Here is a 23,112-nt window from a genome sequence, read left to right as displayed (position 1 = left end):
ATTATGTTCCCAGAAAGCCCGCTACTTTATGGGAGAGGTGATGTAGGCAACATCTGTCGTACCATTCTTTCTCTTTCCCAACTCAAGGAACCCAAATCCTACAGAGAGACTTTTGCAAGGTTGAGAGGGAGCCACCAAAGCAGCAGTGTTTCCTACCGAGGCTCCCCCCACCAGGATTTGACTGCTTTCTTTCCCTCCATCTGCAGAGAAGGATGGGACAATATGGTCCATGATTTGTATGGCAAGATTGTTGGTCTACATTCACTTGTAAGAAATGTGGTACACTGAAATACATGACAATGAAAAGAATGAGAATGAAATTCAGAAGGAATCTCGGGAATCTTTAGAAAGGCCTTTTCTTATCTAAGAAAGAATAAAACAAAAATGGACAAAAAATTTTCACCACAGGAATTCCAAATTCTTGTTTGTATTTAAATAGTCTGTACAGTCTATGAAGCCGATTAGGCAAGTTAGACAGGAGGCGGCCCTGTTACATACTGATTTCAACTAATTGTTTGGTTTAACATTAATTCATGCCCAGATTAATAGAATGGAAAAAGGTCCCTCCCTGTTCAAAAACCACACACATTTATTTACCAAGTTGCTAGTTTGCATGCACAATTACTGGGGTTGTGCTCATAACAGTGGTAAATGCATGGCAAATACACAGTTAAATGTCCATGTGCATGCATTCGCTGCCTTTGCGTGCATCCAATAATTGCACATACATTTTTTCAGACACACAATACTATAAATCTTCGTCTCAACCTCTATCATGTCCAATTAAACACCAATTATAAATAGCCCACTAAACTCAATTGCAGTATATTTTAAAAGCTGTTAACCCTTAACAGAAAAGCTTATAATAGAAATGCTGGAGCATCTATTGTGAAAACGTTAGTAAGCATCTCAATACATAACAATATCAATAAAGAAACCATCTTAAAATAACAGATCCACAGTGAAATCATTTTTTTTTTCAGTTGGACAGAAAATGCTGAAAAAGGAAGAAAATTTAAGTCTTACCTTACATTTATTTGCACCATAAACTTTTCGGACCACTTCCATGATTTTCAAGACAGGATCAAAATATAGGAACATTTGCTCCCCTTCTTGATTACCCACAGTTACTGGATTTTTTAGAATTATTGTTAGTAACTTCTTTGACTCTTTTTCTGCACAAAGATGAAGCATTCATTAGTCTTCAAACACTTCTTGTTTAGCACTTGAAAGAACATGAAACTCAGTTGAATTCTAGAGTTATCAATTTGCCTACCTGCTGCTCTCTAATCAAAACTAAATTGGATTATATTTAAATGAAACAATTCAAAGTTCAACTGTATGAAAAATAATTATTTTTCTAAAAAATAAAGTACTTTAAAAGATATTTACTGTGTTTTCAGGCTAATTAATAAGTACTGTAGAACGTATGGTTTAATTCTTTACATTTTTTATAATTTTCTGGAAAACGGGCCAGATTCTTCACTGCCTTGCAGTTTGTGTAGTTGGTAACACCTGGGTAAAATGACAAGTGGGTGTAAAATACTGACAGTGTTGTACATGAGTACAGATTTCCAATCTGATAGCGTTTTGCACCCGTTTTGTAAAGGTTTAAGTGACTACAAGGCACTGAAGAAATCAAGCCCAATAATATTTATATTCCCTGTCACAACAATTATAATAGCAGAACAAGTTAATTTTATTCTCCCAATAAAATTCTTGCAATACCATTATATTTTCCAAAATTTTGCAATAATTTCATAAATCAGGATTCGAAGAGTTTTATAAATTATAATGCATCACTCTTTCATGCTGTGGGCTTTTCCTTAATATATGTTTATAAATAATTTTATAACATTTTAAAATAAGTCAAAACTGTATATTTAATGTGCATGTCCAAATATAATTAATTATGCAAATCAGGTAGATGCAAAGAAATCATAATTAGCCACTTGTGAACAGTCACCCAAAATATGTATGCAGCTGTGGTAACTGCACAAGGAAATTAAGCATGCATTTTGCAGAGCAACTGCGCAACTAACAAATCCATATAAATGCATAGGTTTGAAGTTCTTGAAAGCAATGAGAATTCTGCTCATTTAAGAACTGAGTAAGGACTTTAGGATTTCATCCAAAGTAACTCAGAATATCAAATTAATTTATAGTTAGGTAGACAGAATAATTTAGGAGTAAAAGAATACATTCATGTGTGTCAGTACCTTCAAGACTGTACATTTCTACCTCTTCTTCAGGTATGCTGACTGTTTCCCATTGTTGATCCTCAAACAAAAAACAAGATGTTTTGAAAATAAAAACTCATATTAAATGATAAATCAATTAAATGTAAATATGCATTATTACAATTATTCTTTAACAATAATATCCTGAACCATCAAGACATTTGTGACACAAAAATTTTTATAGATATTTCAAATCCATCAATTCAGAACAAACTGGAATGGATGTAAAGAATGTATTCTGAATGAAGGAGCTGAAATGCAGAAACTAAAATTCTATAAAAGGAAAGGTATTTCTCACATCTGAACTCTCAGACTCACCAGTACAAAAACTTATGATATCTGGCAACAGTGTGAGATAGTATGGGGCAAAGGACAATAAAAGAATAAGTTCAAGAGAGTTCAAAGTCTCAACAGTAACACATCTAGTGGCTGCTGAAACAGAATAGCTAACCTCTAACAGAGAATAAATGAACAAACGGAATTCTAAAAAGTACTCTTAGGATGGGCTCTCCCTTTTCTGTCCAGGAAGCAATCATAGCCCTACTTGTGGAAAATAGCTTATCTCTTCAGCATGGTATGCCTCTGAAATACAATACTCAGTCCTCGTAGCAATGAAGGATTCCCACATTTTCCAAAAATTCTAATACAAATATATGTGACCTGCCAACATTTTACAAACTCTTGCACTAAAATGGAAACATCTGTCTAATATGAAAAGAATGCCATACAGTGTAGAAAGCACTCTCCTCCATCTGTGCATAAGAGCAAAGAAGAAGTATGCTAAGTGAGTCAAAATACATGCAGTATTCCTTAAAGATCACTCATCTGTCAATATTAATCTCAGCCTATGCCTCATCAATAAAGCTAAACTGCCCACCCCCGGGGTCCTACTTGGAGTACTGCAGATGTGCAGAAGAAGTGAATGACAAAATTCGTGAAGCGCATGGAAACTAAGGATTTGAGCGCAATCCTATTACTCTGGAAATTAGGGGCAATCCTATGAGGAACAACATCTTTATCTTGCAAATGAAGAACAGATCGCTTGTCCAATGACATATACCTTAATACTTCAGCTGTATCTTTCCCAGACAGATGATCACTTTAAATAGGCAAATAAATAAAACTAGTATTTCAAGGAAGGTCTGAACAAAACACTTTTCTGGACACATTCACCATCATATGACAAACTGCATGAACCCTATGTGGAATTGTCAGAAAAAAGAGGCATGTTGCAAAGACAGTGGGTATGTTTACACTGCAACGAAAAACCTGCAGCTGGCCTATGACAGCTGACTCAGGCTCCCGGGACTTCGGCAGTATAGACTTCCAGGCTCAGGCAAGAGCAGAGGCTCCAGCACCTTGTGAGGTGTGAGGTTCCCAGAACTTGGGTGCCAGCCCAGGCCCGGGATCTGGTACCCTCCCACCACACAGGGTCCTAGAGCCCAGGCTCCAGACTGAGCCCAGAAGTTTATGCTGCAATGAAACAGCCTTGCAGCCAGAGCCCTGCAAGCCCGAGCCAGCTGGCATTGGCCAGCCACGGCTGCCTAATTGCATCGTAGACATACCATGTGAGATTTGATCAGGACCACCTCAGTTCAGAAAAATAAAAACTGGCAGCTTAAACAGAGAAATTAAAATCTATGTTGAAAGTCCTATCATACTTCCATCAAGAGGTGCTAACCATATTGCCATATCAAAGGCAGAGATGACTTGGTTCGTGGGAAGAAGTTGCAATTACTGGGTCAACTTTAGGGTCAGACCATTATGGTGCTTTTGGGCAGTTATACAGTTTAGAAGGAAGGTGGATAAAAAATAAATTGCTATTTTGAAATAGGAGTAAATCAAAGATAAATTCAACTCCTACTATCAGTAGATTTATCCACATTTTCTTTCTTTTGAAATAAAGTTAGATTGTCATTCACCTTTTTTCAAGGAAAAAAGAATAACTGAGTGTACTGGTCATATGCCTATTCACCTAGAGAAAATCTTGAACTTCCTAAATTCAGAAGCCCCATAATATAAAAAATGACTTCTGATGAAAACACTAACTAAAGCAGCAATTTGAGTTTTCCATCATATAAAGGGCTTCTTGTATACCTAAAGCAATAGGTGAGAGGATTAAAGCTATCAATGAAAGAATATGGTTGCTAATTTATTATCTCCAGGATATGCTGACTTTCATTTGAATGTTAGGAACCCTGTGGATCAGCACTTGAAGAGCAGAAGTGCCCACTCTGACTCCTTTGGTGTGAAAGATGAAATTAGAACATTTGATGCAGACCCACTCAGCAATGAACAGCTGCAAATTAGATTCAGAAGGGAAATTCTTAGTTTTAACAGCCTGTAATTTTTACTATGTTGAAGTTGTACACATCTGATGTGAAAAAACATGTAAGGGATTTAGCAAATGAAAGAATCTCAACTGAAGTTGAACTGATGTGTTATGGCTGATCGATCAGTAATGCCACTGCCTATCTGAAGGAGAACACATAAAACAGATTGTCAAACAACTTAGGCATAGAACTACACAGGAAATTGTGTGTATAAACATATTACAAAATGTGGGACACAATTTCCAAGTATGTAAAAACCTCATGGAATAATGCTGTAAATTGGTACTTGCCATCCATTTGCTCTTAATATTTATGTTTTAAGAATAAGTGAGATACCATCTATGTACATCTTTGGTTTCCAAAGATGAAATTAGAACATTTGATGCAGACCCACTCAGCAATGAACAGCTGCAAATTAGATTCAGAAGGGAAATTCTTAGTTTTAACAGCCTGTAATTTTTACTATGTTGAAGTTGTACACATCTGATGTGAAAAAACATGTAAGGGATTTAGCAAATGAAAGAATCTCAACTGAAGTTGAACTGATGTGTTATGGCTGATCGATCAGTAATGCCACTGCCTATCTGAAGGAGAACACATAAAACAGATTGTCAAACAACTTAGGCATAGAACTACACAGGAAATTGTGTGTATAAACATATTACAAAATGTGGGACACAATTTCCAAGTATGTAAAAACCTCATGGAATAATGCTGTAAATTGGTACTTGCCATCCATTTGCTCTTAATATTTATGTTTTAAGAATAAGTGAGATACCATCTATGTATTTCCACTTAGCACTTATTTTAAAATGAACTGTACTGGTTTGCAATACACTCTCCAATTTCACAGTAGTGCTGAGAATGTCCCTTTCCGGGCTAATTGTTTTCTTTGAAAAAAAAAATTTTTTTTCCATATGATCAGGGAAAGTGAGCTTACTTCATCATCTGCTGCAACATAGAAGGATATACTTCGGCTACCAACATTAAAATCAATCCAAAATTCTTCAAGATTTTCATCCAAAGGTATCTGTAGCTAAAATATATAAAAAATTAACTTAGAAGGAACAGGAGGTTCCCAAAATAATGTATTATAACACAAAAGTAGGTAATTTAAACAAACCTTAAATACATACAAGATGTCTGTACAGCACTTTAAAATAATCTTTGTTTTACTCTCTGTGTATTCCAATTGTTCTCTACTTACAGACAGAACTATACATTAGTTGTATTAAGGGAAAATCTATACAATTCACAATAAAGTTGTAATTTACCTCATGTTTATCAAGGATTGCTGACAAACAAGGATATGTAAAAACCCTATAAGAAAAATACTTAGTAAATCTTTTTGAAAAATTATGTACATTACTTTATGCCTAGACTAGAACAACATAAAAATAATGGGTTAGTTCCCCTCCCCGCTGCCAAAAAATTCTACTTCAGAGAAAAAGAGTTGAAAGCAATCAGTGCGACAGTCAAGGAAGGTGGACTATCCAAAAGTTGCCCTCTAAAAAGTAAAAAAATTACATGTATGCATGTCACAGTCACTGGGTTGGCTGCTGTTGCGGAGATCCTTTCTTTCCCTCTCCCCCAAGTGCATCTCTAGTGCCTCCACTTCTCTTTAGGATGGGGTCCCATGGCCCAACCACTCTCTGACATTGTCTTTGGGTTACATCCTGCCGCTGGTTGCTAACCATATTACTTAGCTGGCCCAGTGGGCTTGGCATCTGGAAGGGTTTTCCTCTGGCAGCCTCTGGATAACAACACTATGTAGTGACACAGAAGCAGCTTCTCCAAAACAAAGTATGATTTATTTTGCCACAATAGGTACACAATGCTTAGAGAAGAGGACTAAAGTAACAAACGGCCCTGCTTTGAGCAGGGGGTTGGACTAGATGACCTCCTGAGGTCTCTTCCAACCCTGATATTCTATGATTCTATGAACAAAAAGACCTATATACATTGTCTTATCCATGCTTGCCATTCCCCTTGAGCCCCTAGGTAGACATGACTTAGCTTTGGTGTCTCCCATTCTCTTGGAGATCAGATTGTAGCCTGCTTTCTGTTTGGGGAAGGAGGGAGGTGGACTAGATGACCTCTTGAGGTCCCTTCCAGCCCTACATTTTTAAGGTTCTATGACCCTGGCTCGCAATCGGTCTCTGCCAGTCTGCAGAACAAACTCTTTGTGTCAACTTCATGGCATGCTGACCACTCCCTCAACCCTTGCAGTGGAACCTTTTCAAGTGGTCAGGTCTTTTGATCTTCCAGGGTCTTTGCCTTGGCAAACAGCCCAGTTGCCAGAGTCGGATCTGAAGAGTCCCTCTTCATGGCTATAAATCTGGCTATTGCATTTGAGAAGCAGCTCCTCGCTGAAGCCATTGTTTTATCTTTCCTGCCTGGTTTCCTTAACAACTCCTTTCATCTAACTATGCATTCAGGCAGGATACTATGACACAGATACACTGAAGGGCATATGATAGTTATAAAAATATAACTACTTTCCAGTTTTCCACAATGCACCCTCACAATTTAAGCAAAAACAGAATTGGGCTGCAATAATTTTAAAATAAGAACTGAATAGACCCTTGATGTGAGTGCATATCACATAATCACTGAACTATCCTGCCAACTCATAAGACTAAAATGACATGTGGAGTACCCTCAACATATATATATTTCTTCACCTCTGCTAGGTCCAACCTCTCCAACAGGTATCATCCTGGACTAGTGCATTATCTCAGTCTAAAGATAGCCTAAATAAAAGGAATCATGGGATAAGTGATATATAGCCATAGCCTCAGCTGATGTAAATTGGTGTAAGTCTATTGGAATCAATGATAATCTGACCCACAGTACTTGAGAGCCACCTTCTTCCAGGACTAGAAAGTCTAAGGATCTTGCAATGGAGACATAAAGAATGTGATTGCAGACAATGCATGTATGACCTTGTTTCCATTCATCTTGCGCCAAAGAGAGAGAACTGAACATTTCTGTTTCTTATTTCTTAGTTATTTTTAAAAACTGTAATACTCTTTGTATGTATTTCTTGTAATAGTTATTCCCTAACAATCCTAACTTTAAGTTATCTTTTTTTAAACACACACGTGGGAATTTTATAAACCCAGCATCTAGTTATAAAAGATAACAGATATATAAAAGAACATATGCCAAACCCCTCAGCATTTCTCATTATATTTGCTATTTATTGACTCTAAAATGTTATAGTTGTGCATGGCACTTTTGCTGTTTTTGCAACAGAGCAGCATCCTGTTCTTCTGCTAATATTATTATAGCTCAGAATTCATTAAAAAAGGGGGGAGGTTTCAGACTTTTTGTTTCTGAATAGTCATTCGATTCCAAACAGAAAACTTCTTTCCTTTAGCAATACTCATTTACCTTCTTTTGTCTCCAAGCATTCCATTCACCTGGTTAAGAAATTTTCTGCAGTCCTATTAAGAAGCAGAGCACCTTTAAGTAATGCAACATTTTCTCTCTCTGAAAATAATTAGTGCTTTTTTTGACTTACTGTTTCAAACTCGGAGTCCTTAATTCCTTTAAATGCATTGGTCACAAACTCCATAGAAAACCACTGGCATGCCAGTTCTCCTCTTTGTTTTTCTGATGTCATTCTGCATAAAGCTTCAGTAATGGCTACTTGCAAGTCATAGTCTATAATACATTTTACAGGAACAGCACTATTAAACAGAATGCCAAGCTTAAAAGTTTATATGTAGGAAACAGATACTAATATTGTTGAACATAAGGTCTTATATAAAAAAATCAAAGCTATTTCAACTTAAAAAGAAACTAAAGTACACTTTAGAAGTTCTTACATTGATATTAAATAAAATGCCACCATATAATGCAGTGATGTCCTACAAAAAATGGCTATAAAGCTGTTAAAGAAACTACGATTCAAAAATAAGTATTACAGGCTAGATCCCCAGGTGCACCAGAACAGCACTCACACATGGAAGGTGAGAACGTCATAGGTGGCTATATACCAGCTTACTGTCCACCAGAAGTTGTTGGGAGACAAACTAACTCTCAAGGCTGCTCTAACCTGTGCTGGCAGATAATGGTCCTCAAAGGTCCACACTATATCAATTCATTTTGGAACTTCTATGGTGGAGAAGGCCAGGAGGGACTGATGGAGCATTACATATATTCCTAAAATACTCCAAATGCTTTAAAATTTCTAAATGTATATTAATATTGCATATGTGCCATTTTAAACTGCCATTCTGAAAAATACATTTTTCAGATGACTGAATACTGCTAGTCTTGTCTTTTTTTATTGCCAGGCTTTTTAATGGGTATATAACATCAAAATAATTACAGTTTAATAATGAACCTTTTAAGTGAGGTTCTGTGCTTACCTCCAGCATCTAAAATTCTCTTTCCCATATCATTCCTGTGAAATAAACAATGTAGAAGATTCAGTTTGACCCAAATAAAATGGCAATGTAAAAGTACATAAGAAAAGCTTATATTGGCATCAGAGAGTTTAACTTTCAAAATATGGAGTGAAATCCTGGTTCCACTGAACTTATTGGTAGTTTTGCTATTGACTTCAATGGGGCCAATATATATTCTATGAAACAGCAGTGTTTTTGGCTCAGGATAAATTAGTAATTTTAAAATATAGGAATTTACTGGCCAAATGTGTAGTGAGCATCCTTAACTGTGTGTGAAAGACCTGCAGATGCACCTGTTTTGTTCTAAGTCTTTGGGGATGGTGGTGGTGGTGAAGAACTCTAGAACTCTCCATGCCTCCCCCTTCCCACTCCACACATGGTGTTACTCCCTGTCCTGTTTGAGAACCTGGATTGTGCAGAAGATTTAGATTTTCAATCCAAACCTCTTCCTCTGCCATGCTGCTGGGGCTCTGCAAAAAAAACTTTAGAGCCACTGTAAATTTCCAACCCCATGTCCACCAGAGGAAACTGGGAGAAGTCCCACATGCTGGAGATTTTTTTAAAAACAGAAACAAGAAGAAAACCTGTAGTTGAGGGAAGAAATGAAAGGCAACTCATTTCAAATCCACTTGGGGAAAGTGGGGGGGTGGAGGTGACCCAATATAGCAGTACCATCCCTCCCCATGGAGAGGGTCTTCTCATATGAAAAAGGTGCTAGTAGCTTCCTTCTCTCTTCCTCATTCCACCCCTCTGAAATCACAATATTTTTTCCACCGACTCCATGCATCTTTCTTCAAGGATGACAGTTCCACTTCTGTTTCTGACCTGTCAGCCTGGAGATTTCTCTTTTGGCTATGCAGACCTTTCAAGACATTTCCCTGGATGAACAATCTACCCTCCAATCAGTGCATTCATAAAGACTCCTAAGTGATTCCCAAGAACCAATTATTTTAGGACAATCAGGTGAGGTGGACCCTAACTATGACTGAGAGAAGGGCAGATTTGAGCATCCAAGGAAGGATTACCTGCATAGACTAAAGTGCAATCTCCATCTGCTACGTAGTGATAAAGGCAATCACGGATTGAATAGAGCCTATATTTGTACAGTTATAAATGGCTCCAATAAAATAGTCAGGTGTAAAAAGTTTTCTTCACAACTACGTAAACAATATATTCATGTCAAAAAGTATATTAAAGATTAATTAATTACATGACAAGCAACATTTCCTTCGTGGAAATAATTTTTTTTCTGGCTTCTCGAGGCATGGTATCAAGCATTGAATTAAGTTTTCTTACAGCCTAAAGATAGGGGGAAAAAGAATATGTTTACAAAGAAACACACTATTAAACTTTTTTAATAGGTTTTTAAATTATTCTCTCTTTACATTGTGGGCTTACAGTGATGTAGGTTTATAACATATGAAGTAGAAAAGAACATGTTTAAATAACTAAAGTTGTGACACAACGCAAAATAAAAGAGTGACAGGTGCTGATCTTAGTTAAACTAGTGTAAATTCAAAGCAACACAATCGGACTTCAATTAATTACATTAACACGGACACTAATGTAAGTACTTAAAAGGCCAACATCCTGACCTGTTGATGTAAATCAGGGTGCCTATAATTCATTGCGGGAGCAAAAATTACCTGCAATTTTTATGGATGCAACAAATGTGGGCAATATGAATCCATAAAAAAGGATGGACTTTTGAAAATTTAGTCCTTAATGAAGTGTGTCTTTCTATAAAAGGTAATGATTTTATAAGAGTTTCATACCCAAGGAATGAAATCCTGGCCCTATTAAATTCAATGGGAAAACTCCCATTGATTTCAATAGGGGCACGATTTCACCCAAGATATTTTATTGACATGAACGCATACTAAGTATAATACTGTATACTACAGACACAATTTATTAACCATTTTTCATTAACAGACTTTGAAGAAAGATACTTCTGGCAATTTCAATATAGCATATTATTTTATATGCTTGTATATGCTTATCACTATAGTATTTGTATAACAAATAGCATATGCTTTGTACTTTATTGCCTAAAATGGAAATTTTAGTCTAGGCAAGTAAACTTTCGTACATTCTTAGAGAGATGGCAGGATCATTAAATGTTTCTACAAATATTTTGTTCTTCCCCTTTTCACAGTATATGTCTAGCTAAATTACTAAGGAAATTCACAACCTTCTGTTAAATGCCTACTAATAAAAATGTTGGTTAAATTTTTTTTTACCTCTTGCTGAATATAAATATTGATTCTTACATCAGCAACAAGGGTACATATTCTCAGTACAAAGCTTTCTAATGTTTGTATTTTACCTAATCAATTAAGAAAAAAAAGTTAAAAAGCAGTTTATCCATGAACTGAGAGGTTTTGCACACATTAGTTTTTCAACAATATTCACAAGTCTAGCATTATTATATATCCAATAAAAATGTTTTTATTTACAAATGAAACTATCCATATTAATCATTCCTTTCCAAAGTCACACAAGACCGCTGATATTTAGTGTACCGACATCCTAAATTCCATATATTGCAGTTAAAATGCACAAAGAGCTGCTGCTTACCTTATAGATGAGGTTCTTTGAGATGTCATCTGTGTGGATTCAACTCTAGATATGCACGTGCCCCACAAACATGAGCTCAGAACCTTTTAAATAGTAGTGGGTCAGGCCTGCACTATGCATTACCTTGACCCGTGGGCATAAATGGCAGAGTTACCATAACCCAGAATATTTTAAATGCAGAATAGAGTCCAGGGTCTTTGAAGTAAGGGCCTTCACCATGTCAAGACTGTATTGAGCTGTCCAGATTAAATATCTTTTCCATTTACAGGAATAAGTTTTCCTTGTGGAAAGCGTCCTACTTTGCAGTAGGATCTTTTGTACTGGAAGTGGTATAGGAGGCTGAATAGACATGTGGAGAAAATAACTAGCATGGTTTCAGACAACATGGAGACATCAGGATTAGTATAATTACATCCTGCCTGATCTTGTACACCACTCTTGGAATCAAGGGGATTGGAAAGGTATACACCTTGATCTCATGGTATGAGGAAGGTTCTTTTGTTCAAGGGCTCATGCTTGCCCTAGAACGAAAGGCTGGACATTCTACATTGTCACTGCTACCAAACCGGACTATTATTGAATGGCCTCACTGGTGAAATATTGGCTTGATGATGGAGCTCTTCAGATATCCTTTGCAGTTGGTCATGGATTGTCTATTAAGAAAGTCTCCTAGATTGTTGTTGACTCCTGGGAGATGAAGAGTTCTTGAGGTTATCCCATGTTGTTGACATCACATCCATAATCTGATAACCTGCTGACACAGAGGTGATGAGCAGCACCTCCTTGCTTGCTTACAGAGTACTCTGCAGATGTGTTGTCCGTGAGAATCTGCATTGTGGAATTCCACAGGACAGGATAGAATGCCATGCAAGCTACTCTGATTACTCTTAACTTCAGAACATGTATGTGAAGAGTCATATCCTTTTGAGAACAGGTTCCTGGTATTTAGAAGTGGCAAGATGCATGTCCCAACCTGTCCCCAATGCATCCATGATCAGTGTCTTTGTAGGAGAAAGACCTCTCTCTGAAATGTCTGGAGGTCAGAGAGAGGTGTTCAGTTCAGAGATCAAAGACTGTGTGATGAAACAACAATCTGCATACACATTTGATGTCTCATAGGGCAATACCCCAATCTTAACTAAGCTTGTAATAGATGATGGTAAAGCCTGGCAAGCAACATCAAGTACAGGCTGACAGGTGACCTAAAGTCTGAGATAGTTCCGTACTATAGTTGCTGGATTCAATTTGATACTGGTGATTATCAACTGAAGAAATAAATCAGAAACATATGACTTTGCCAGTTAGGAGTTGCATTCAGCTCCCATGAATTCTATTGTCTGTGAGGGAATGAGAGATGATTTTTTATAGTTAACTATGAGGCCCAGCTGAGTGAATGACTGATGGACATAGTTCAAGGCTGCAGCATGGGATCTGCAGCAATGCTCCTGATGGGATGTGCCTTTGATCAGACAGGAAAAATTTAGGAAATCTGGGGGTGGAGGATTGGGGTTGTTTTGTTTTTTTCATCTGAATCAGAAAAACAAAACAATAAAGGAGAAGTATTTAGGGAAACTTAACTGTAAGTAGATAACTACTGGTAGAAGAGAAATCTTCTAAAGGGTAGCAGGCACACACCACTAGTTCCCTTTCACTGCCATGGGCAGTAAGAGGAAACAAAAACAGTTGCAGCCACTCTGCCATGATCTTGGGTGGGGGGCACGAGGACCTGTGTGGCCCAATGGACACTTATTTGAAAGATTATGACTTCGCCCATATAGTGTGAGATCCTCATGGACACATACTTGAAAAAGAGAGTGCTTATTAGTTGCTACAGCAATTTAACAAATGTCACACTTCTTTGGCAAAACACAATTCTGTATGCACATAGTTCAGTCATGATCACATAGGAGAAGTGCTTCAACATACTGTGGGAACACTTTCTGCTAGCTTCACACTGGCATCTGCAAGTGAGGAGCTTTAATTTCTCAAGGACTTAAAAGCTTATTTGTTTGAGCTCTTATGTTTCTAGGTAGCTCCACAAATGCTTGTTTGTTTGGGGATTTCCATAGTAGATCAAATATCCAAGACTTTCCAGAATACACATGGTACCAAAGGTCATTGATTTTGACTAGATCAGATCCTTTGCCATTAATATAAAGAAGCTATTTCATTAGTGATCAATCAAAAAGTGGATAGGATTAGCAAACTAATAGTAACTTAAATACTGATTTTTGTACATACCTTCACTGTTGGTATCATGTACAAGCTATAATAAAATGAGAATATGAATACATTTTAAATACTTTACATATTAAGATGCAGAATAATTTACTTTGTGTCCATATACCTAAAAATATTTGGTCAATGTTCAGATTTTACATTTCTCTCCCACAACTAAAACATGTATATTATTTTAATATATCTGTCATAAGAACGACCATACTGGGTCAGACCAAAGGTCCATCTAGCCGGTATCCTGTCTTCCGACAGCGGCCAATGCCAGGTGCTTCATAGGGAATGAACAGAACACGTAATCATCAAGTGATCCATCCCCTGTCACCCATTCCCAGCTTCTGGCACACAGAGGCTAGGTACACCATCCCTGTCCATCCTGGCTAACAGCCATAGGTGGACCTATCCTCCACAAATTTATCTAGTTCTTTTTTGAACCCTGTTATACTCTTGGCCTTCACAACATCCTCTGGCAGAGTTCCACAGGTTGACTGTGCATTGTGTGAAGAAATACTTTCTTTTGTTTATTTTATATCTGCTGCCTATTAATTTCATTTGGTGACCCCTAGTTCCTGTATTATGAGGAGTAAATAACTTTTCCTTATTTATTTTCTCCACACCAGTCATGATTTTACAGACCTCTATCGTATCCCCCTAGTTGTCTCTTTTCCAAGCTGAAACGTCCCAGTCTTATTAATGTCTCCTCATATGGAAGCTGTCCCATACCCCTAATCATTTTTGTTGCCCTTTTCTGAACCTATCCTACTGCTGATGTCTACCCATCAAAGTGATGACTTCTGTAACTGCGTACCCTACTGCATGATTTCTGAACCTTTGCCAATTCCAATATAGAATATACATGTCAATAATTAAATCCTTAATGGTGCAAACATTTATGCACACACTTAATTTTATGAACATGAGTAGTGCCAATGACTGCATAAAGTTATATGGAGTGATGTTGTAGCTGTGTCAGTCCTATGAAATTAGAGACAAGATGCATAAGGTAATATCTTTTATGGAACCAACTTCTGTTGGTGAGATACAAGCTTTTGAGCTACAAAGAGCTTTTCTTTAGGTCTCGGAAAAGGTACTCAGTGTCACAGCTTGAATGTGCGCTAATTACTTATGCTAAACGATCTGTTTGATCTTGTATTTAGCTATGACATTCCGAGTACCTTTCCCTGACCAGAGGGCGAGCTCTGGATAGCTTGATAGCTTGTCTCGCTCACCAACAGAGGTTGGTCCAATAAAGATATTACCTCACCTACCTCGTCTCTCTTCATAAATTTAGGCACGTATGTAAACTGGTTGCATGATCAGGGCCTCGAAGACTTAATAGACATGCACTGCTACTACTTTTTGGATAAACTAATAGGATAAGGTAGGAAATTTTGTGCACTAAGCACCTGCATGGTCAGGTCTTTTATTAGTAGGCAGTATTTCCTGTACATATGGAATAATTAAGTCTGAATGCAAGTATAGTATTTTTTAACAAAATAAGCTTCTAATCTATTTTTGTAAAAAACTGCATCAGTGCAACATTAGGTGAAAAAGAAAATTAAGTAGGAAAAGAATGTTTGAAAATGTCTTTTGCTGTTAAATCACTGTTTTTATAAATACATGCTTAATATTTTATAAAATGGTTTATGAAATATTTTACCATCAAAACATCGAAGAAATCTTCAATTAGACTTGTAAGTGCTTCATTTTTTTCATTTCCTCTAAATATCAGAATTTCTTTTGCCTTTTCAAACCAACTAACCATGTAAATGGAAAAACATTACTTTTATTATTAAACATGAAGCAAACTAGCAATATTTTGTAGTATACATTTCCAGATTATTCTATTTTTAAAAGTGTCCAGATTTCTTTGAGTAGATTACAACCGCAGCCTCCAATTTTGCATATATACTTGAAAATACAGCTGATTTCTACCCATCAAAGTGATCACTTCTGTAACTACATACCCTACTGCATGATTTGTACTCACAGTAACTATGTGCCCAGTTTTGTGACTGCTATTGTTTACACAAAAAAGTGGGAGAGGGTACAAGGCTGGCTGAAAATTTGTCTATAGATGTGAATAGAGTCATGCAATTATCACCCATCTTGTCATTTTTCTATTTTTTCTGAAAGCAACTGAGAAACAAGCCAGCGGCAAACATTTTTCTAAGGCTACCACTGTTAATTCTATTCAGCGAAACAGATACTGAATGTAAGCTGGAAGTGGTCTATATAGTATCAGTATGAATATACAGGTTTGAGTCATGGATTGGTGCACATATTGTAAAGGTTGATTTGGTAGTAATTAACTGAAATTGTATGTTAACCCTTTGAAGGTGCTAGATCTGAGGCGCCTATTGCTAGCTCTAATGCAAAATTTATTAACACATTGCACCAGGAAATTCCAGCTTTTGGCACTAATGCAGTATTTTATGAAAACCTAAAACAGAACTTTTCTCTTCTCTCTCTTTTTCAAAAATACAAAAGGTTCCTAATTTAGCCAGGAACAAAGCTCATATGAAATATCTATCATCATTGTTATTACAATAATTACTAGAATATCTTAATTCTTTACACCTTACATTATTTATGAAGACTTCACTGTGCTGTATCAGCATCTCTTTACAAGATATAATTTGTTGTATAATATTTAGAACTGATTAATCAGTTATTCTGGTCTTCAATTATTTCTGAATTAACAAAATTTCTGACAATCTTGAAAAAAATGTTTGCTTATTAAACTACCCATAGCATTATATATGCTTTATAGTGCAATACGTATGATTTTTGTTATACTTATCTTTTCAACAAGACCATATTTTATCATTGCTGGAAAACCGTCTCCACCTGGTATGATGATATTTTTACCATATTTCTGAAGAGAATTTAGCAACGTTGAAACATTCTTGACTTCTTGTTTGTCAAGTTCCTAAAATTGAAATACCAATAGAAGCTTCAGTGTACAATATAAAGCAATCTGTACTTCATTTAGCAAAATAAATGTTTTTTTGTTCTCATAAATTATTACATATGCTTGGATAATATTTCTCTTTCAAGCAGTTGGAGAGAGAGAGAGAGAATTGCTGTTAAATGTTGGAGCGGTGCCTCAATGATTCAGTTGTAATCTATACGCTTTCATTACAACTCTTTACCACTGGAGGTCACTAGAGATATCTAATTTTAGTGTCAAAGAAAGTAAAACCAAATAAAATCTAAAGCTTTCATTCAAAATTGCATATTTTCAAGCAGTATGTTGAGGTTTATTCTTGAAAAATTAGAGGTAACTAATCAATTTATGTATACATGAAAATGTTTTTCTGCCTGGGGAGAGAATCACCTTACCTCAGGAACAAACGAACAATCTCAAGATGAACAAGTAAACAAGTAAAACTTTCAAAAATAAAAATGCATTTGTTTAAAATAGAAAAAAAACCTGTCACAATAATTGTTAAAACACCTCAAGACACTTAAAAAAATTGTCTTTTCTGTAATTAGTTAGATAGATTCCTGACATTCTTCTAAATACCCTGTAACTCAATTAGAAGTTTAAATCACATTTAATTATGTTTAAATTTGTATAATTAACATATATTAAAATGAAATGTGTTTTTTCTAAATTAGTGTTTCTAACACAGGACTACTGAATAACTGTACATGCGGAATATTGATATTAAAGTGATACATACAAGAAAGCACTGCAATGCCACTGTAAACTCCTCTGAATGTAACACTGAAAGATATGACTGCTATGGAATTTATTTGGTGCTTTAGAATGGTCAAGTAAGAAGTAGGTCACCATTACAGAGGAAAAGTAATATAATGTAGTGTGATTGATTCAAATATCCCAAAGTATACTGAGATCATAAAGGAAGATCTTTTTGAAGAAAAAACGCTAGTGGCATGAACAAGACTTTTTTTGCTAGGTTGCTGGCTATATACAAGCATAGCATTGCAGCTAAAAACTCTTCTATATTCTTGTAGCAATACAGATCGTACAGACAATATAATTGTGAAATTTCTTCTCAATGGCTCAGACAAACATAAAACTTTTGTATAAATTACCTGAAAGATTAATTAGTAGCCTTAGAACCAGCAGACTTCTAGTGTTGTAATTAATCAGAGTTAAATTGTGGCATTAAGGCAGTCAAGTGTTGGGAACAATGTGGAATCTACTGCCCTTGAGGGAGGTCAGGGAAATGCAGTATCTCCTGGCGCTCAGAGGAGGGCAGACACTGCGTCATCCTTAAAGGTGAACCAAGTGTTCCTTTCTGCACCACACTCTGCCCCAAATTCCTCTCAGATATCTCTGTAGACTAGAGGCAGGAGCAAACAGAAGCACTAGCCCAGTAAGAGTGCAAGAACTTTCATTGTGGCTGGCCTCTGTATAGGGATTATGATGGAGGAGAAGCTCTCAACAACCTCTCTTTGCACATACACACTGAGTTTTCGATGCAAAAGAAATGCATGACTGAGCCTTAAGTGGGCAGAGATCACATGAGTCTAAGGGGCCAAATGTTTAAAAGAACGCACCAAACAACAGCTCCCGTTTAGGCACCTAAATAATTGGGCAGATTATTCAAAAATACTTTGCACCAAGCAGTTCCCATTGAATAAGATGAATAAGTATATTCTCGGTGAGAGCTTCTGGGTGCTGAGCTCTTTTGGAAGATGGTCCTACCTATGAAGGCAGAGGACTTTTGAAAATCTAACCCATGGTTCTTTGTTGAAAGGAAGTGAAAAGGGAACAGAATGATCTCTGTGGGAACTTGGGGTGGGCAAGGAGCACAGGAAGGTGCCCTTAGATAAATTGAGATGGTGGAAGAGTATTAAGAAAATTAGTACAGATAGAAAAGTGATACTTTACCAGCCAAATGTGAAAAATGACAAAGCACCGAAGGTCAGTGTATTGAAATAACAGAAATTTGAGCAGTAGATAATAGTAGATATTTAGTAACGAATATTTCATTCTCTGAAAGAAATACTAATTTAAGAACCCTATCAAACCCTGAGTTTTGATGTCTCTATTATTTTTCAGCTCTCCAGTGAATTGCTGATGTAATCCAGACCATCCCACATAATGTTTTTTGCAATATTCCACAAGCAATAATAGCCTGGAAATTTTTGAAACAAAAAGCGAATTACCCGACATATAAGTTTGTCAAATTTGTTGAAAAACTGTTTGCTGCACTTATGAGAGATAATGTCACAGTCTTCTGTTTGCAGAAATTGTTCTAATAACTGGAAGTTATTTTTTCTTGTGGCATCATCTATGCATTTTTCCAACTGCCAAAGAAAACAAAAAAATAACTACATTACTATATGTTGAGATTTTATATTACTTTAACAAGGTTTGATACAAAAAAATTTCAACACATTCCTCTTCAGGATCCTTAGCTAACAATGTGGTGCTTTTCCATATAAATATGACAATATTGAAAGTATGTGGAAAAGTGCATTATAGAACACTGGCACTTTGCAAGATCAGATGTCTAAGTGAAGAGAAAAAGACAGCAGTTGATAGACACTGGTTATTGTCACTTCTTATTAGCCTGGCATCAACTAAAATCAAACAAAAAATATTATTATTATTTTTTAAATAAGCAACGGCCTGCTCCTTGTCCAACTGAAGTCAATAGCAAACTTCCACTGATTTCAATTGCAGCAAGACCGGGACTCACACTGTCCTACTTCCTTACAGTTATTCTTTGAAAATATAATCTAAAATTATAAGTGTTAAACACAGTTAGCCTTAACTGTTAGTAACATTCATATAGTACAATGTTAGCACTTCAACTACTTGGACAGTGCTAAAAAGCTACCTCTCAGCGTTATGCCATAGAACTAATTATGCAGTATCTTTAATATCAAATATAGGGCCCAATACTGCTAACACCAGAACACATGAGCAATTTTACACTTGTGAGTAATCTCATTGAGTTCTACCATACCATTGTTTAAAAGGAAAGCTGAACATGTAAAGAAAAATGCATTTTTCCAAGTATTCCAAAACTACATAGAATTCACTTCACTACTCACATGACTAAAGTTACTCATGTACTTACTGCAGGATCAGGCCTATAGAATCATTGGACTGCATAAATACGACATTCTATCTTTAATATTAGTTACTTACTTAGTACCATCAAAATTCTGTCTACTGTACAATTATATATGACACGCCAAAACACATGATGGTTCTGAATTTAAAATAGTGATTTCACAAAAAATTGTTTCAAGCTGAAAATAAAATTCCCAAAAAGTTTGCAAAATTAATACAACTTTTTAAAACATTGTATACAATGTTATTATAACTGTGTTGGTCCTAGGATATTAGAGAGACAAGGAGAGTGAGGTAATATTTTATTGGACCAACTTCTATTAGTGAGAGAAACAAGGTGGGTGCTTTTGAGCTACACAGAGCTCTTCCTCAGGAAACCTTGTCTCTCACCCACCTCATCTCTTTTTTTAAACAGTAACATTACAGCACCTTATTCATTTCAAAGTGTATACCTGTCCTTTAAAATAAAAAGGTTTGGAAGAAATATATCTTATTTCTGTGGTATTTTCTTAATTTTCTAGTTTACCTAATAATTAGAGCCCTGCAAATTGCTGGATATCTGCTTTACAGCCACAGATATCCAAATCCGTGGACTATTTTTGCAGATCGTGGATGGATGCGGATCCAAATTTTATATCTAAAGCCCTGCAAATCTGCAGATATCTGCTTTATATTCATGGATCATATTTCATGGACCTGATGCGCATACAAATTTTCTATCCATGCAGGGCTCTATTAATAATACAGGTTGGTATGCTTTGTCCCGTTCCTAGGATCACTCAGAGATTGTGTAGTCTGTCCAGCATTTCATAGCTTTTTTATTATTGTGATGAAAAGCTATCGTTTGAAAATGAACAAGAACAATATATAGTGATACAAGCTCCCTTCAACATCTCAGATGTCAATGAATACCTGATTTTCTTACATTCTTCAATTTTCCAAACTGTCTAATTTGTCACATTGTAAAATCCTTGGGGAAAGGAACTAGAATTCTTGACCTAGTATTCCTATATTTTTCTACATCAATAAGCACACAATTCTGCTCAAGTGTTAAATAATAAACCTATAGCAAAATATTTTTTAAAAATCTGTAGAATTTGGGAGTTAATGAGAGTTAAATACTTAAATCTTTACTTATAACTAAGGACTAGAAAAGGTAGTAAATTAATTAATTTAAACCAACAACTAACCAATACACAGTAAACACCGTTTTCCTACCTTACAAATACATACCTGCACCTCACGTCTAGCTGGCATTTTGGCAACTTCACATAATCAGCTGTACAACAAAGGAGCAAAATATCAGAAAAAAATACAGATGACTAAAATGGGTTTTCCAGTACAGTTTACAATTGATTTGACAAGCATGGTTTAATTTTTAGTCAAAGAAATGTAAGAAAGTACATTAGAATTTCTAAAAATTTGAGTGGGGCACTACAAGAAGTATTATGTTTTGTTCAAAGAGACCAACCATGCACCCAATTAAGTCAATGGAAAAAACTCCTTTTGATGTCAATGGGCATAAGATCAAGCCCTAAGACTTCACCTAAAGCCTAGATTATTTTTAGCATTCAAGCAATTCTTTGCTTTATCTTAATGAATTTTCAACTAGTTTCAACAGTTCCATTTTAGTTTTAGAAACCTTACACTCAATAAGAGGTCTTTATTAGCATCTGATAATTCTGTGCTTGTGAAAAAGAGCCAATGTATTTGACAGCTGGTATGGATCAGTAAAGCCCAGCAAAAAAACAAAAGATCCACACACCCCCCCCCCCCTTAGGTGGCAGAGGGGTGAGTAGCCAGATATCAACAGATATGAGGAGACAAAACATTAAAAAAAAAAAAAAAAAAAACAGGGGCAGATTTGTAGGTGAGAGGATCAAAACAAGTGATTCAGAGGAGACACCAAGCAGAGAACTCCACAACAATGTGCTAGGCTCCAAGGAATATTTTGGCAATTTAAGCCCTTCCTCTCTTTTTTTCCCACCGGAACAGCAGACAGCACGAACGCAATCTTCCGTGTACTGCCCTGCTAATATGCCTCAAACATGCCCTCTCCGAGGTGTCAAACGCCTCCTGCAGGAGATGGGTTCTGCAACCATTGCTGTACAGTTTTGAAGCAATGGCATACCATTGCATTGAAATGATCCTGCTCATTCAATCCTTCAGCTCCCTGCTGAGATTGTCAAAAATGGTGGCAATTGGAGGGCCACAGCAAATTTATTTTGCATAGGAACCACCTTCTTTGTTACCTCAGTGGTGAGCCTGAGGATCCACATATGCTAGAAAAGGGGTGGAAGAATTCAAGCCCTCATGGATTCATGACACATATTTGATGCCTGCTGAGGCCTGTAGACTCTAAAAGCCATCGTCCCCTCCCCATACCTAGCTACTGAAAGGCCCTCCTGCCTCTAGTCATTGAGGGGCTACGTATATTCCCTAGAACCACCTCCAGACCTAGTTAGCCAGGAGCGGGACTTTGCCCCCCACCCCATTCACTGAGGTGAGAAATCTGATCCCTAGCCCCATGGACAACTCCTTAAGCGACCTTTCCTCCATACGCCCACCATAGTGACCGAAAATCTGCCCCTCCCCGGTCACCTGGCCAGTCCCCAGCGCCGGGGAGGCCCTGAAGGGACGGACGGTGAACGCAGCACTCTACTTGTCCTCTTACGGACTCACACACCCCGCCGCCACCAGAGCAAAAAGGGCGCCAGACCTCTCAGCCAATCACCTTCTCGTAATAAGGGGAAGGGCTCTTAGCCAATCACCGCCCACGAGCGCAGCGCTGCGTCTCGGCAGCCAATCACCTCCTGAGCGCTGTGTTTGCGTGATCGCGCCGCTCCCTGTCCTGCGGTGTACGGCTACTCCGCCTTTTAGCCAATCAGCGACTGTCGAGAAGGCGGGTTTTCCTCTTTGACCGTTGGGCGCCCGCCGGGCGGGAGGTGAAAACCCCCTCAGACTACCCCGTTCTCGTGACCCTAGCCTGTCCCTGCACAGGCTTCCCCCGAGACTCCAGTACTGCCCCTCTTCGTCTGCTTCCGCCCTCGCAGACTCCTGTCCGTGAACCCATACTCTGCATGTCCTAAGCCTCCAACTGCCAGAAGCAGCCTATTTAGATCCTTCCCTCCGAAGCATCTGGGACCACCCCACTAGGATGCTGGGCTAGACGACTCATTGGTCTGACCCAGTATGGCCGTTCTTACGTTCTTCACCCTCCCCTCCTCACAAGCCCCCTCCCATTA

The 23,112-nt window shown here is 37.2% G+C and overlaps 1 protein-coding gene across 5 annotated transcripts in view; it reads right to left on the bottom strand.

The window, feature by feature from the left end:
- SYCP2 (synaptonemal complex protein 2) overlaps window positions 1-22,555 on the bottom strand; it is a 60,999-nt gene extending 38,444 nt beyond the window's left edge. For 3 of the 5 annotated variants that reach the window (XM_075118737.1, XM_075118740.1, XM_075118738.1), the window contains exons 1-10: window positions 15,467-15,552; window positions 13,813-13,837; window positions 10,202-10,290; window positions 8,953-8,987; window positions 8,100-8,242; window positions 7,970-8,022; window positions 5,848-5,893; window positions 5,514-5,609; window positions 2,220-2,280; window positions 1,027-1,175 (exon numbers count right to left, since the gene is read on the bottom strand). In XM_075118737.1, coding sequence (XP_074974838.1) covers window positions 1,027-1,175; window positions 2,220-2,280; window positions 5,514-5,609; window positions 5,848-5,893; window positions 7,970-8,022; window positions 8,100-8,242; window positions 8,953-8,987; window positions 10,202-10,290; window positions 13,813-13,830 — 690 coding nt within the window. In that variant the 5' untranslated portion in view covers window positions 13,831-13,837; window positions 15,467-15,552. Of the gene's footprint in view, window positions 1-1,026; window positions 1,176-2,219; window positions 2,281-5,513; window positions 5,610-5,847; window positions 5,894-7,969; window positions 8,023-8,099; window positions 8,243-8,952; window positions 8,988-10,201; window positions 10,291-11,234; window positions 11,321-11,571; window positions 12,490-13,812; window positions 13,838-15,466; window positions 15,572-16,609; window positions 16,739-18,951; window positions 19,093-21,100; window positions 21,147-22,468 lie in introns of those variants that run through there. The other 2 variants (XM_048820504.2, XM_075118739.1) reach the window with 2 other exon arrangements.
- Window positions 22,556-23,112: the final 557 nt, after the last annotated feature.

Source organism: Caretta caretta, chromosome 13, assembly GCF_965140235.1.
Source record: "Caretta caretta isolate rCarCar2 chromosome 13, rCarCar1.hap1, whole genome shotgun sequence".
NCBI lineage: Eukaryota > Metazoa > Chordata > Testudines > Cheloniidae > Caretta > Caretta caretta.
The sequence above is the reverse complement of the archived record's forward strand: the minus strand, read 5'-3'. Positions and strand labels throughout refer to the sequence as shown.